This window comes from Cervus canadensis, chromosome 15 (assembly GCF_019320065.1).
Source record: "Cervus canadensis isolate Bull #8, Minnesota chromosome 15, ASM1932006v1, whole genome shotgun sequence".
NCBI classification, from domain to species: Eukaryota; Metazoa; Chordata; class Mammalia; order Artiodactyla; family Cervidae; genus Cervus; species Cervus canadensis.
Window position 1 is genome coordinate 45,913,130 of NC_057400.1, and position 17,190 is coordinate 45,930,319.

The following is a 17,190-nucleotide window of genomic DNA, read 5'->3' on the forward strand; positions in this document are numbered from 1 at the left end:
TTTTGGGATCCAGTTCTTCATACTAGCTGACCTGAGGTCAAAGGACATTGAACTTACAACTGCTTCCTTATTATGAGCGTGGTGGTATTCAAACCCCAGATTCACAGAAAATTCTTTCATTCATGTTGTGTCCCTCCTTCTCTATCTTACGTGTGGACCCTAAACTCTCACTGAACATGCTATGGGAACTGATTCCTTCAAGTAGCAATTCAGTTCAAGTTCCAGCTTTCCTGGATGTGTGATCTTGGGCATGTGAACAAGAAAAGCATCAGAAATTAGCAAGTGCTAAATAGAGGGTTTAAATACGGTGACAGAGTACAGCCTGACATGATGGCTACTTTACAGAGTGTCAGTGGACATGGACAGGACCTCTGAGCAGGTGATTAATAAACTGATAACTGAGTGAAAGGAAGAGTAAGCCTAGACGGGGAAGCTTGGAGACCGTGAGCTGGGGATTAGGGAGAGGAGAGCAGGGAGAGAATTCCAGTAGAGGAGGGAAGGGTAAGTCTGCTCAAAAATTAGATGAAGTGAGATTTATACATGTAGAGTGCAACATAATTTCCGGTTGGGGGTGGAAGTGTGAGAGAGAAAGAGGCGAGAAGGGAAGGGGCGACCACGCGTGAGAATTCCTGGCTCCTGTGGGCCTGTGCTTCTGAGCGGCCCGACTGGTCCTGTCGGCCTCACCCTTGTCCTTCTTGTCTCTTTTCTCCTGTGAAGGTTCTTCTCAGGTGCAACTACTGCTTGACCCTGTTCACAGTTTGTAGTAATAGACCTGTTATTTATTAAGAGCCTAAGTAAGATTCATTATAGGTTTTATGTAAGTTCTCTCATTTAATTCTTAACGACAATCTGAGGAAGGTAATTATCCTGATATGCTTCTTTATGGATGAGAAAACCGAGGCTCATAGAGCCTATGTACCTTGAGAAAGGTGAACCATCTAGTAAGTAGCAGAGTCAAACTTTAAACCTAGGATGGTCTGACTTCAGGTCCACATTCCTCACCACTGCATTACACTGCTCCTGGCTTAGGCTTCTCTTTAGTAGTTTCCACATCTGTAAGGACGTTCATTCCACTCACTTCTTGTTCCTCATTACCTAGCTATCTCTGTGATAGAACACACTTTCATCTGCTAGCCAGATGCAGATAAGAGAATGTTTCTTACAGACACAGTCTCTCTTAGTTATGGAAAGCATCTCAATTTAGGAAAGGCTGGTGCGAAATCCAGCTTCTGACAATTGTGAGCTTGGGCAAATTTTAGATTGAGCTTCATATCATTATCTGAAAAATATTATTTCTCTAGAGAGTTGATTGAGAAATAAAAGACATACTTTAAAGAAAGTTCCCAGGATAGTATCTAACAAATGGCACAATAAGTGGCTGCTTAAGAAACAAAAACAAACTCCTCATTTTATAGATAGGAAAACAGATTTGGAAATGTCTTGCTGGGAGAACAGATGTTCTTCTTTCTCCATCCAATTTCCATGTTTCTAGCATTTTATAATGCAGGCTCACTGGACCTGCTAAGGGTATTCTGTTGTATTATGTCCTTAACAATGTCCATTCAGGTTGAAAGTTTTTCCCCCTAAATTACAGAGAAAGATAATGTGTCACAGTGCCAGATTTGTAGAAGAGTGATAATGATATCTGTATCATAGGACTGTGAGGACAAAATGTAATAAGACGTGTTTTAACAGACATGAAATATTTCATAAATGCTCTAATTATGAAACATTTCCATGAAACACCATAACTAAAAATGACCAGAAATCTTATAACACATAATTAGAATTAAGAGGACTCTGGAAAATTGGAGAAGTGATTTGAAATAAGAATGTAACTCAAAAGAAATAAACATGAAGTACTTTAGGAAAAGGAAGTGACTTTTAAAAACTGTTAATTGAAAATGCAGTTAAAATGGAAGACTGTGTTTATTGTATTTTTAAAGCAACTGAAAAAAGATGTAGATACACTAAAAATGATGCTAAGAATTGAGTTTATGAGGATCAGGTTTATGCTGCGCTCAGATGCTCAGCTGTGTGACCCTATTGGACTGTAGCCCACCAGGCTCCTCTGTCCATGGGCTTCTCTACGCTAGAATACTGGAGTGGGTTGCCAAGCTCTTCTCCAGGGGATTTTCCCGACCCAGAGATCGAATTCGCATCTCTTGAGTCTCCTGCATTGGCAGACAGGTTCTCTACCACTAGCGCCATCTGGGAAGGTTAACTTCAATTCGACGTAAAGTGTAAGTACCTCTCCCAGGTTGGCGGCAGGAATGCTAGGGATAGTGGGGCATGCGGTTGCTTTTTACCTGGTGTGCCTCATGAGTCCCTGCTGACTGAAAATATTCTCTACCAGGTGTCACAGTGTCTAAAGTTACACCAAAAGACCTTGTCTTTGGGCTAAGGTTAAATATTGTTATAAAGGTCTACCTATTTAATTTCAGGTACTGGATATTGCTTAAAAGAACCTCACTGGCATTAAAAGCAAGAAGAATCAATTCAACAAAGAAGGGGAACTCACAAACACTATTTATACTTTTCCAAAAGATTCTTCTAAGAAAGTCAGTTTCTGTAATACTATGCGTTGACATGGGTAATTTACCCTGAATTTGCAAAACTCACCATGTGTTTTGAGTTCATAAATTTCATAAAATGTTTATTAAAAATATGTTTTCTTTTTTATAAATATTCACATGGACACTTACTCAGACCTTTGAAATAACAGAATATCACAAAAATGTTTAACAGAGACCAACAGTATTTTAAACATATTTCCTGAAAGAAACAATATCACTTAGAAAAGATATACTTAACTATCTAGATTTTAACAAAATATTCTTTATAGAAATGGGTTATATAATCTTTACCACAGAAACACCAAATCTGCGCCTAATCAAGAGAGTCAATTAAATAAACCAGCTCTCATTCACTTTCTCCATCGGAAGACATCCATTTAGCACAGTGTTTCTCTTTAAATGCAACAGCAGCCTCTGCTGGAGAAAGGATGCTTTCTAATACCAAGTATTAGCTTAAACCTATTTTGTACTGGAAGAACTCAGATTCTTTCCATTTCTTGCTTTGAAAAGTTAAAATAATTTTCAAGGTCTTAAAGATGTGCGAGCTTTATCAAGTATATCCTTTCTGATTTTGGGATAAGTTGGATGTGCCTCAAGAACCTGCAAACACACAAAAAATAAAACAAAAACATAATTCGTTATCAAGAACTGGGGAGCCACAAAACTTACTAACAATGGCATTACAGTTGCGATTACATTATAATAATATTGCAAATACAACAACACTTTTTAAAGGTGACATCCGAGATGTGACATGATGACCTATTTCTATTAACAGCAGTTAGATGAAAATGGTAAAAATGTACCACTACATGTGGAAAATACAAGATATAATTATTTCCTTAATAGATCAGTTATAGAAAACAATTATGATCAATGATTTAAGATACTTTTTAAAATTTAGCTATTTATACATGATATTTAACAAATCCTTAGAGATATGTTTACCCAGGAGTACACATCAGATTTACCTGGAATGATTTTGAAACATACAAATTTCCAGGTCTACTGAGTTGAAGAGTAGGGTGGTAGTCATAAAGAAAGAAAAATCAAAACTCCACAAATGACTCTAATATATAACCTTAACCTTAATGTGAAATGTTGCCTTACATAGAGACTTAGTAATCAATAGCAATCACTGGAGCCAAGTATTCACTACAATGATGCTGACACAGTTATCTGGGATAAGGTACACTACATAATTCTCTACTAAGGTGCTTTTCTCGGAGCTCCCAACAATATTTAGTACAATGCCTTGTATGAATATCAATGTGATAATGTATATATAAAGAAATTGCAAATTCTAAAACTGCAACTCAAAAATTTGTCATTTAGCAAGGGATCACTTAGTCAGAAATCAATTGTCAGTTGCTCAATCATGTCTGCTGCTTTGCAACCTATGGACTATAGCCTGCCAGGTTCCTCTGTCCATAGAATTCTCCAAGCAATAAAATTGGAGTGGGTAGTCATTCCCTTCTCCAGCGGATCTTCGAAACTCAGGGATTGAACTCCGGTCTCCTGCGTTGCAGGCAGAGTCTTTACTGTCTGAGGCATCAGGGGAGCCCAGAAATCAATTACAGAAGTATAACTGTATGGCTTCTAAATGACAAATATACCTCTTTAATTTATAAATCTGAGTCCTCTAATAACCAGACTTCGACACAAACATAAGAACTTCTATTCAGAACAATGACCTGGAGAATCTATAATAATCTTCAGATATTTTCTGAATTAAGGATTAAGTTTGTTTAACATGCTTCTCCTCTAGCCTCCTTCTTTAAATTGACAAACCTTATTTGAGTCCTAATTAAAAACATGTTTTTGATTTAAGTAAACTTTATTTTCTAAACTTTGAAAACCGGTAATTTCTTCCAGATGTATCTGACGAGGCACTGAACCAAAATAGTACATCCTCTATCTCTATTCATGTACAACTTGATATTAAACAAAAGTAGGAAATAGCACATCTGAAAAATTTTAAGAAATGTAAATTTAAGTGTTACCTGGTGACATACGTCAATTGCATCCACATATCTTTTTGCTTTTAAGTAATTAAATGCCAGTTTGTATCCTGTAAAGACAAAACCCCCAGCAATGATATAGTATTATTTATTTATAGAGCACACTGTTAGTATTACCTTTCATGGCTTCCTCCTTTGTTTGCTTATGCTAATATTAGAGAACTCTTAGTGGAGGGTGTGGGTGTATTATGTGTGTGTGTGTACTTAGTGACTGTACTATGATAGAAACGATAAGATAACAGAAGGTGGAGTGATATAAAAGGAGAACAGGTACCAAAGAAAATGGAGTTGGAACAAAGGACCACCGTTGGGCTAGAAGATGGCCAGCCATCCCACAAATATGGTTTTGCAACTTACTAGAAAAGCCCCATTTGTTTCAGATTACAGTAAAAACTGATCATAGAGCAGTAAGTGATAACACAGCAATTCCTTTATACAGTACTGATGTACTTAACACATCAGGCAAACTGGTGCCTGAGGTTTACATTCTGTTAGGAAAGAACGTAAGTTATTTAAGTAATTATGGAAGTACATGAATGATTTCAGAACTGAGATAAATACTATGAAACAAAGGCACAGGCCAAGAGCACTGTAATAAGAAATGTGGGGTGGGTGTCAGGCAATGTGTGAAACCTGAAGGAAGAGGCATAATGTAGGCCAAAGGGGTGGGAAGAGAGAATTCTGTTAGGCAAAGAGAACTGCCACGGAAAGGCCAGAGGCAGAGGGAGACGCGGCAGCCAAATGGACCTGGAGCGCTGGAGGAGCAGAGGGCGCTGCAGCAGGGGGCTGACTCAGAGGCAGAGCATTAGTCATTAGACGGCCACGTCAGCCACATGTGATGTTGAAATGGCACACTGCAAGGGTTATTTATTTATTTAAAATTTTTAGTTATTTCTTTTTGGCTGTACTGGGTCTTACTGGGCACATGCTTTCTCTAGTAACTGCAATGAGTGGGCTTTCTCTCGGTGAGATGAGCAGGAGCTGCTCTTCAGTTGCGGTGTGTGGGCTTCTCACTGCGGTGGTTTCTCCCGTTGTGGAGTACAGGTTCTAGGTTCGCAGCCTCAGAAGTTGCTGCATGGGCTTAGTTAACCTGCAGCAGGTGGAATATCCCCAGACCAGGGATGGAACCCATGTCCCCTGCATTGGCAGGCAGATTCTTAAACAGCTGGACCACCGGGAAGTCCAAATACTGACATTTCTGAAGAAAATTTTAATACATTCTTAAATAACTGGTGTTCTGTAATAAGAATGCCAATTTCATCTCCTTAGTTTCTTTAGTAATAAGCAAACTGAGGAGATGAAAAAGTAGATTCAATAAATAAGATATAACACAATGAAAAATAATATGTAACTAATAAATAATATATTTTGCTTTACCACTTAAAAATATGAAAAGGAAATTTGAATGCTCCTCTTGGACTTTAATCAAAGGATCCTTGAAGAAAATTTTTAGAATTTCAAAACAATGTTTTAAAAGAATTATTGGCTAATGCAATCATGGTAGCAAGAAGGAAGGAACAGAAATTATCTAAAATTCATAGTATTCAATTCACACACACAAACACATACACAATTAGAAATGTCCAAGATGAACACAGTATCAGAGAGGTAAACTTAATATCATAGGAAAGGAATTATAAAACAGAATAATAAATAGTTTGTGACATTTAAAAAGAAAAACAACTTAAACATGTCATGCCAAATATGGAAACTAGAACCAAAAAAACCTGGACATAACTTTTGGCTTCCGGTTTCCTGACTAGCTTTGAGACCTTAGGCAAGTCACCGTTAGCTGTCAATTTCAAGTTTCTGCATCCAAAAATGGGAAAGATAGCCCTGCTAATCTCTTAATGTAAATTTAAAGATCAAATGAAATACTTGTGAAATGCTTTAAAAAATTTCAGAGTACCACACAAATACTAATGTTTTTTTTAAACTGTGATACACTAAAGTAGAAGCAGAAAGTTGTCATATTGAAACAAACTCGATAGATCATTTCCTGCAAAAAAGAACTTTAGAGAGGAAATGAAGAGCTACACATGGCGAAGAACATGTGTACCACAGTTTCATTACACCTGTCAGGCTTCTAAGAATTCAACTCTGTGTAATCAGGAAAAAAAAAAAAATGGGGGGAGAGAGCCTGAGCTCGTGAAAGCAAGAAAACAAAAGCACCAACAGTGTAAACAGCCCCGTGACTGTCACGTAGCCCGGGAACGACTGTGAAGAGAGAAACACGGCTGTGTCCTCCTCGCAGTGGGCCTCAGTTCCTGGTGTCATTCACAGTGACAGCGCTCAGGCTTGAATTCTATGAAAAGAACACAGCTATGATTTTTAGGATTTCCTGCAAATGAAAAAAATGCATCATGAACTTGGCCAGAAAGGCTGGGAGTACTGGATGCAATGATAATCTTAAAAAGAGAAACTGTAAGAATTAATTGAGAGCCTCAGAGAAATGTCTGTTAAAGAGAGGTCAGAGGAACTGATAAAATCACCTATAAAGTTCAAAGAGAACACAATGAAAGAACGAGTGACCTGGAATCTATTTGCTGGTCTTTGAAGGAACAGAGTATTTAAATAAGTAAACTTCTAATTGCATTCCTTCTGGGGAATAAAGCATCGGAATTACATATATTTTAAGGATTTTAAGGAATTTTCATATTACAAGCGGACTTTATTCTGTAACATGAACAAAACCTGAGAAGGAAAAAATACTGTCTACAAATTAGTTTCTGTGCTCTGAACAAGTCTAGTAAAATAACAGACCTGAGAAAAATAAAAGGTAGGGGAAGTCCTGAACTGACAGCAGAAGATGACCTATGTGACTGTAGATTAAATCTGAGTCATTACCGTGACACAGATGCTAAAAAGACAGATGTCATCTTGAGTTGAATTATCAACTACTCAATGCCTCATTTAAAAAAAAAAGCTTCATTATACATACAATTCATTCTTAAATCACACTTAACAATTTTTTCATTTCTAGTACAACAAATCAGGAGGGACATGGACAAAAACAGTAGCCTTTTCCAAACTTATTTGGCCATGAAATCTAATCTCTTCACGGTCAACTCTTTTTTAAAGAAGTTAACTATCAGGATCTCACCCGGCATTCCAAAGCAAGTTTGGGAAATACTATTTGAGAGTTTTCAGGAGACAGCAAGGAGGGCGAAAGACTTCATAGCAAGTCTTGGGAAGAATGAAGACGCGCCTGAGAACTGTCTGGCGAGAAACAGGAGAGACATGATGGAGTTTGCAGTTCGAGGGCCATTATGTATAAGCGGGGAAGAACTCTGTGGGCTGCTCCAGAGAACAGACAGGGCAGTGTCAATGAAGCTGCTTTCAGCTCTACACAAAGAAAGAGAAGCCTGGGGGTGAGCTCCCTCACAATGCGGGTGTCAGTGGTTACCAAGTATATTCCAGGTGCCGCCCATCTGTTAGGGACGTTGGCGACCAGCCTTCCTCAAACCAATAGTCTACCACTGGGACAGGATGATGTTTCCAGATGCTCAGGGGGAAAAAAAGTTCCATAGTCAACTTCTTGTGGGAAACGTGTTCTCTGCGTGATATCCACCACAATGCATATTAGGGCTTAGAGTCTTTGAGAAGTTCTGCAGTAAAGCAACCAGCAGAACTTGATTTAATGCAATGTTTTTCTCACTTCTTTCACAATGAACACTTTCTCCCACAGTATTACATTTTTCAATTAGAGGGTGAAGGGAGAAAGGGGGCAGAATTAGATTAGAAGTCCTCTAAGGCAACTGAGGTCGAGTCTGAATCTCAGCAAACTATATGTAATAAATTAGTAGCTAATAATCTATTATGAATGTACAATTTATTTTTCAGGAATGACAAAGGATGTTGGCTGTTAATGTATATTTTTTCCTTAACAAGAAAATCAAATTCATTTAAATGAAGGTTTACACATAAAACCCACGTTTCCGGTGAAAACCTAGTGTTCAAATTCTAAACTCACCTACTGCTGGATTTGTCTGGTTGCTATGTTTCCATGCCATCTCATAGTTTAAGGCAGCATCCATATATGCTTGCTCTTTTTCCATAATGTAGCCCATATATTCATAAGCTTTGCAGCATGACTGAAAATAAATACAAGATGTGTCAATAGATTAAGCTTGATATCACTAAGATTTTATGGAGTGCTTATGACTATAGAGGTCAGTCATATTAACTTATTTAAATGGCCCATAAAACAGTGGTTTTCAGTCTTGGCTATGCAATCACATCATCTATGGGACTTAAAAAGATTCTGATGCCCAGCCCCCATCCCAGAATCAGGATTTCTGGGTGAGAGGGAAGGACATGTTTTATACATATACTTAACACTTTTTATTACAAATAATTTTAACAGATATAGAAATAACAGTATAATGGACCCCATGAATCCATTTCTTTAACAATTAATGCCTAATACCATCTCACTTCTACCCCATATTTGTCCCTCTGTATTGTCAGACAAAAAAATCCTCAGATACTATATCATTGCAGTGATAAATATTTTAGTATATCTCTTTAAAATAAGGACTTTCTTTAATCATAACCACAAATTATCATACCTAAAATATAACAACTCCTTGACATTACCAAATATATAGTCACTATTCAAATTTCAAATAGCCTTAACATGATTTTTTGTTTGCTTGTCAGGATGAGGATCTAAATAAGGCTCACACACTGTGACTGGTTTGAAATGTCCCTAAGCTTCCTTTTGATCTAGAGGTTTCCTCTCTGTCTCTCTCTTTCCTTGCAATTAAATGTAGGAAAAAAATGAATGTTTATCCTAGAGTTTCTCACAGTCAGATTTAGTTGAGTGCATCCTTGTGGTAGTTATATAATACATTCCTATGTCATTGATATTTCCTGGAAATTGTATTAGATCTAGAGGTTTGGATCTGATTTTGATTTGGGGGAAAGAGATGAAGCTACTTACTTCATAGACCACTGCTCTGCCAAGCCACACTGCTCCTCAGGAAAAAGAAAAAATGCACAATGCTGCATACATGTTTTTAGGTATCTTATAATGGCTATTTTTTCCCCAGAATGTTAATTTAAAAAAATTTGAAAAACAGAAAAGTAGGTATATTATAACTCATATGTTGTTTGTTATTTTTATGTTATTTTTCTATTTACTGTAATTTCACTTTCCTTTAATTCAAGAAGATACACCACTAATATTTTCATGAAAACTATTAACCATTAAAAAATATAAACATGGGATCAGGGTACATACACATTTACCCTTTTGCTGAAGGCTTCAATATAGCTGAGCATAGCACTGTAAGATCTTGTTTCACATTTTGATACATTTTTTTAATTTTTAAAAAATACTGCATAAATATCATGCATCTTGATGTGATGTACTGAGTGTTTATGTCCCCCTAAATTTATATGCTGAAATCCTAACATCCAATGTGACGGTATTAGGAAGTGAGGCTTTGGGGAGGGTCATTTGGGTGGAGCCCTCCTGAATGGAATTAGTGCCCTTATAAAAAAGGAGCCCAGAGAGCTCTCCTGCTCTCTTTTTTCTGCCCTGTGAGGACACAAGGAGAACTCAGTAGTCTGCAACAGGGAAGTGGGCCATCACCAGAACCCAATCATGCTGGCACCCTGATTGCAGACTCCAGCATCTATTAACAAAACTGTGAGAATAAACTTCTGTTGTTTATAAGCCACCCAGTCTGATACTTTGTTATAGCAGGATCACTTAAGATAATTACATTAAGGGTCCCTTTACAGTTTGGACCCAGAGTGAGTGTTTCACTGGTCTCACCCCCAGTCTGACTCTGTCAGATCGTGTGTTCTTCACTCAGGAGGCACATAATGTCCTGTGATGTTATACCCATTCATTAATTCAAAATGGTTGGAAAATATTGACATTCTATCATTCTTTCCTCATTGCTTCATCAGCTGGACAACATCTATAATGAGAAACATCTCCTTTTCCATCATTTCATTTCCCAGCAGTATTATTCACACAGAAATGGCAGGAGAGATACTTAATTCTTTCCCTTTACTTGCCAGCTTTAGAAATAATAGTATAATAGTTTACTAGCATATTTCAGTGGTGAACAATTAGGTTTTTTTTTTTTTTTCTTTTCTTTGTTATATCTTTGTAAACTCATGGATTTAAACCTATTTGGTGTGTTACTCAATGCAGTCATCACTGATGCCTGAAGTGTCTCAGCTTCGGCTAGCGAGAGTGTCCTTGAGTTGGCTCTTCAGTCCCTGACATGACTCCAATCATCTCTGATAGCTTCCTTGCCATCTGGTATGACAGGATGGTCTAGTCGTATCTTGTACATTTCCTGCCCAGGATCTGGATGATCTCCATTTTTAAATTATGTAATTCAAAGTTTCTAAGCTCTCGTTCCTGATCTCATGCTTCCCATATGGACATGCCTAAATAACCATCGTGTTCAACCTCTAAATCAGCCATCATGTTCAACCATGCAATGTACTGCTGTCTGAGTTCTGGCAAATTGAAATTCTACCTGTATCAAAACCTTAATTCCCATGAAATCTTACTTACATAGGTCAGTTATTTGGCAATTTATATTTTTTAAAGTCTATTAATAAGTATTGTGTTTTCTTAAGGCCAGTGTAGCTTAAATCACATGTAGAAACCATAAGTTGATAAATGTCTTAATACTTTTGGTTTTTCAAGTCTCTAAAAAAAGTAGCTTAATAGTATTAGGTGATCATGACTTCTCTTTAAAAAACAAATGATCCATTTTGAATTCTAATTGGCTCAAAGAGAATAAACCATAGATTTACTGTGATTAAGACTTTGAAGTAACTGATAAGAATCCATAAAGATAAATACCCTTAAGTTTCTAAGTTGAGCACAATTATTTCTCAGTAAATAGGAACATTCTTAAAAAAGGTCATAAAAAGACATCCTTTTGGGGGCAATTAAACACCAAAATGCACTGTTCATAAAGAGCCTTAAATTCTAAGGACTTCAAGATTTTCAATTTTATACCTAATAATAAAGACATTTTATTAAACAAATCAAATGCTGAAAAGACTTCCCCCATAAAATATATTATGCAGAGTGTATTCTAATAATGTGAAAACAACATGCAGCTGCAGTAAATTCATCAGGAGTATTTAATAGGAGGGACAGACGTCCGCAATTAATGTTCTTCTGCAATTTTCATTAGTTCTGGGATGAGATGGATAATCACAGGCAAATGCTTGACATTCCAAAACACTTTTGGTAAGTAGGGCAAACCACAGCTGAAACTTGAAACTGCATACATCTTTATTTTATTTTCAAGGGCAAATAGCTTATTATTAATGTTTATATCCTGATTGTGGTAGAAATAAACATTTAATTTTCCCAAAACACAGAGAAATCCCTAGAAATGGACCAATACTCTCTAAAGCCTATTATAGAATGTTTATACAACCAAGGCTAACAATCATTCTTTCCTCCTCAGTCTCCTACCCTGTGGGCTTCCCTGGCAGCTCAGCTGGTAAAAGATTTGCCTGCAATGCAGGAGACTCCAGTTCGATTCCTGGGTCGGGAAGATCCCCTGGGGAAAGGACAGGCTACCCACTCCAGTATTCTTGGGCTTCCCTGGTGGCTCAGACGGTAAAGAATCCGTCTGCAATGCAGGAGACCTGGGTTCGATCCCTGGGTTGGGAAGATCCCTTGGAGGAGGGCATGGTAGCCCACTCGTGTTTTTGCCTGGAGAATCCCCATGGACAGAGAAGCCTGGCGGGCTGCAGCCCACGGGGTCGCAGAGTTGGACACGACTCAGCTCAGCACCTACCCTGTTATGCCTCAGGCACCGTTTTATCAGATCCTCGGCCATGTCATATTTTGCTGACTGAATATAAATATCGGCAAGCAGCAGCCAACTCCTCTCAAAGTCCTCAGCATCAATAGGATTCCAGTTCATTTTTGCAATCCGCTTCAGCTGATTTCGGGCCCGGGGAGTTTGTTTCAAGATCATATGAGCTGTTGCCATTCCCAAAAGTGCTGGAACATGATCCTTCTGTAAGAAAACAGATGTTTAGACCCCCAGATAAACAAACATAAAATGTCTCATGTTTCAAAGAGAAACACATGGAAAGTAGCAAGTGCCACATAATATAAGGCCTGGCCTGTGGATTCTATCTCTGGCTTCACTTAAATACTGTGATATCGTCATTATTTAGAACATCAACTAACCTCAAGCTACCAGGAAGAACCATCTGGTCAAGGGAATTCAGTAAGAAGGCAAGTGCCATAACCACACAATTCCAGGCAATAAGGACAACTTGATTTTTAATGGAGTTGACTGTTTTGGTTTTGTACAGAAATAGAAAAAATAAAATTCTATCTCAATGTAGTCCTAATTGTACATTTATCATTCTGGTTCCTTAGTTATTTCACCTGTAAATCAGATAACCAACAGAATGATATACCTGCAAATGATATTCCTTATCTAGACTGACTTCTATTGCTCCTTTCCCTATCCCTTTTCATTTTATTCAAAAGCATTTTCTTCCAATAAAGTGTGACCAGTGAAATGTTATTAAGGCATGCAATGAATTAATCACTTGGGAATTATATGAAATAATCTCATGCCTTAAAATATGCCTTTAGATTTGGACTCTGCAGATCCTTAATAGTGACTATAAGAGAGATGTGATGTTTTTAAAGATAGAGTTCAAAGTTAGAAAATGTCACTCTGTGAAATCAACAAGCTAATAAAAACTGGTATAAAATGGAGAGGGGCTTCCCTAGTGGATCAGTTGGTAAAGAAGCTGTCTGCAATGCAGGAGACCCGGGTTTGATCCCTGGGTTGGGAAGATAACCTGGAGAAGGAAATGGCAACCCACTCCAGTGCTCTTGCCTGGAGAATTCCAGCACTAGCCATCTATTCAGAAAATTACATACTAATTATTGCTTTGGTATGTTATCTGATAAAGCTAAAGTGCTTCTTAAATTTCAGCAGAGGGATTATGATGATTTTTTTGTGTGTATGTGTGTGCACAAATTTGCCAGTTCTTTTTTTTTTCCCTTTTAAAAAAATTTCATTATTATTATTATTTTTTTTAATACCAGAAACATTTTGTATTGGGTATAGCCGACTAACAATGTTGTGATAGTTTTAGGTGAACAGTGAAGGGACTTAGCCATATATATACATGTATCCATAGCTCAGCTGCTAAAGAATCCACCTGTAATGCAGGAGACACCAGTTTAATTCCTGAGTCAGGAAGGTCCCCTGGAGAAGGGATAGGCTACCCACTCCAGTATTCTTGGGCTTCCCTGGTGGCTCTGATGGTAAAGAATCTGTCTCCAATGCGGGAGACCTGGGTTTGATCCCTGGGTTGGGAAGATCCCCTGGAGGAAGGCATGGCAACCTACTCCAATATTCTGGCCTGGAAAATCCCCATGGACAGAGAAGCCTGGCGGGCTTCAGTCCATGGGGTTGCAAAGAGTCGGACATGACTGAACAATTAAGTACATTTCTCCTCCAAACCCCTTTCCCATCCAGGCTGGCACATAACATTGAGCAGAGTTCCATGTGCTATACAATAGGTTTTTGTTGCTTATCCATTTTAAATATAGCCGAGTATACATGACCTTCCCAAAGTCCTTAACTATTATTTCCCCCTCCTGCAACCATGAGTTCATTTCTAATCTGTGAGTCTCTTTCTGTTTGGTAAGTAAGTTCATTTATATCATTACTTTTTAGATTCTAGATATAACAGATATCATATGATATTTCTTCTTTTCTGTCTGATTTACTTAACAGTACAACACTGTCTAGGTCCATCCATGTTGTTGTAAATGGCCTTATTTCATTCTTTTTAATGGCTGAGTCATATTCCATTGTATGTATGTACCACATCTTCTTTATCCATTCTTCTGTCGACGTATATTTAGGTTGTTTCCATGTCCTGGCTATTGTAAACAGTACTGCAAAGAACAATGGGGTGCATGTATCTTCTGGGGCCATGTTTTTCTCTGGACATGGGCTCAGGAATAGGATTGCAGGGTCATATAGTAGCTCTGTTTTTAGTTTTTTGAGGAACCTCCATACTGTTCTCCATAGTGGGTGTACCAATTAACATTCCCACCAACAGTGCAGGAGGGTTCTTTTCTCTCCACACTCTCTCCAGCATTTGTGAATTTTTTGAGTGTGAGGTGATATCTCATTGTAGTTTTGATTTGCATTTCTCTACTAACTAACAATACTGAATATCTTTTCATGTGCCTATTGGCCATCTGTATATACTCTTTATTTTTTTAACTATTTTTTTTTTGTATATACTCTTTAGAGAAATGTCTATTCAAGTCTTTGGCCCATTTTTTGAGTGGGTTGTTTGCTTTGATGCTATTAAGTGTCACAAGCTGTTTATAAACTTTGGAGACTAATCCCTCATCAGTCACATCATTTGCATATATTTTCTCCCAATCTGTGGGCTGTCTTTTCATTTTATTGTTTCCTTTGTTATGCAAAAGCTTTCGAGTCTAAGTAGGTCCCACTTATTTTTTCTTTTACTTCCATTATTCTGGGGGATGGACTAAAAAAGATATTGCTGTGATTTATGTCAGAATATTCTGCCTGTGTTTTCCTCTAATAGATTTTAAATGTCCAGTTCAACATTTAGGTCTTTAATACATTTTGACTTATTTTTGTATATGGAGTTAAGGAATAATCTAATTTCATTTTTTTTTTTTTTTTATATGTGGCTCTCCAGTCTTCCTAGAACCATTTGTGGAAGAGACTGTCTTTCTGACATTGTGTAGTTTTGCCTCCTTTGTTACAGATTAATTAACTACAGGTGCATAGGCTTATTTCTGTTTTTTTGGTATGCTGTTCCACTGATTTATACTTCTATTTTTGTGCCAGTACCACACTGTTTTAATGACTGTAGCTTTGTATAGTCTGAAGTCAGGATGCCTGGTTCCTCTGGCTCTGTTTTTCTTTCTCAAGATTGCTTTGAATATTTGTGGTCTTTTGTGTCTCCATACAAATTTTGAGACTTCTTTGTTCTATTTCTGTGAAAAATACCATTGGTAATTTGATAGGGATTGCATTGACTCTGTTGATTCCCTTGGGTAGCATAGTCATTTTGACAATATTGATTCTTTCAATACACGAACATGGTATACCTTTCCATCTGTTTATGTCTTTTTTTATTTATTTCATCAGCATCTTCTAGTTTTTGGAGTACAGGTCTTTTGTCTCCTTCATCATCATCAGTTCAGTCACTTAGTCAGGTCCGACTCTTTGTGACCCCATGAACCACAGCACGCCAGGCCTCCCTGTCCATCACCAACTGCCAGAGTCTACCCAAATCCATGTCCATTGAGTTGGTGATACCATCCAACCATCTCATCCTTTGTCTCCTTAGGTAGGCTTATTTCTAGATATTTTATTCTTTTTGATGTAATGGTAAACGGAATTGCTTCTTGAATTTCTCTTTCTGCTCTTTCATTGTTAGTGTATAGAAATGCAACAGATTTCTGTGTATTAATTTTGTAACCTGCAACTTTACCAAATTCATTGATGAGTTCTAGTTGTTTTCTCGTAGCATATTCTATGTATAGTATCATGTCATCCACAAACAGTGACAGTTTAACTTCTTCTTTTCCAATCTGGATTACCTTTACTTCTTTTTCTTCTCTGACTGCTGTGGTTAGAACTTCCAAAACTATGTTGAATAAAAATGGTGAGTGATGCAGCTCAATACCAGAAAAATGAACCAACCCAATCAAAAAGTGGGCGGAAGAACTAAACAGACATTTCCCCCAAACAAGACATACAGATGGCTAATAAACACATGAAAAGATGCTCAACATTACTCATTATTAGAGAAATGCAAATCAAAACCACAATGAGGCATCATCTCATGCCAGTCAGCATGACTGCCATCAAAAAGTCTACAAACATCGCTTCTCGGCCTTTTGGCTAAGATCAAGTGTAGTATCTGTTCTTATCAGTTTAATATCTGATACGTCCTCTATCACGAGGACAATATATTAAATGGATTTTTGGAGCAGGGAGTTGGAATAGGAGCTTGCTCCGTCCACTCCACACATCGACCTGGTATTGCAGTACTTCCAGGAACGGTGCACTCCCCTCGGGGGAGACAGAAAAAAAAAAAAAAAGTCTACAAACAATAAATGCTGGAGAGGATATGGAGAAAAGGGAACCCTCTTACACTGTTGGTGGGAATGCAAGCTGGTATGGGCTTCCCTGACAGCTCTGTTGGTAAAGAATCTGCCTGCAATGCAGGAGACCCTGGTTTGATTCCTGGGTCAGGAAGATCAACTGGAGAAGGGATAGGCTACCCACTCCAGTATTCTTGGGCTTCCCTGTGGCTCAGCTGGTAAAGAATCTTCCTGCAATGTGGGAGTCTTGGGTTTGATCCCTGGGTTGGGAAGATCCCCTGAAGAAGGGGATTACCTCTAGGATTACCCCTCCAGTACTCTGGCCTGGAGAATTCCATGCACTGTACAGTCCATGGGGTCACAGAGTTGGACATGACTGAGAAACTTTCACTTTCACTTCACTTTTCACAGCCACTATGGAAAACAGTGGAGAGATTCCTTAAAAAAATTGGAAATA

At 37.9% G+C, this 17,190-nt stretch overlaps 1 protein-coding gene and 1 non-coding gene across 3 annotated transcripts in view; one reads left to right on the forward strand and one right to left on the reverse strand.

Moving 5' to 3' along the window:
• Positions 1–2,628: 2,628 nt before the first annotated feature.
• The window catches only part of TTC21B (tetratricopeptide repeat domain 21B), an 87,376-nt gene continuing 72,814 nt past the window's right edge, over positions 2,629–17,190 (reverse strand). Inside the window, exons 26-29 of one of the 2 annotated variants that reach the window (XM_043487821.1) lie at positions 12,391–12,615; positions 8,571–8,691; positions 4,580–4,647; positions 2,629–3,176 (exon numbers count right to left, since the gene is read on the reverse strand). In XM_043487821.1, the coding sequence (XP_043343756.1) occupies positions 3,099–3,176; positions 4,580–4,647; positions 8,571–8,691; positions 12,391–12,615 (492 nt within the window). In that variant the 3' untranslated portion in view covers positions 2,629–3,098. The other variant, XM_043487822.1, reaches the window with a different exon arrangement.
• Positions 16,511–16,702, forward strand: LOC122454098. The gene has a single exon (XR_006273313.1). It is a non-coding gene; the product is annotated as a U2 spliceosomal RNA (small nuclear RNA).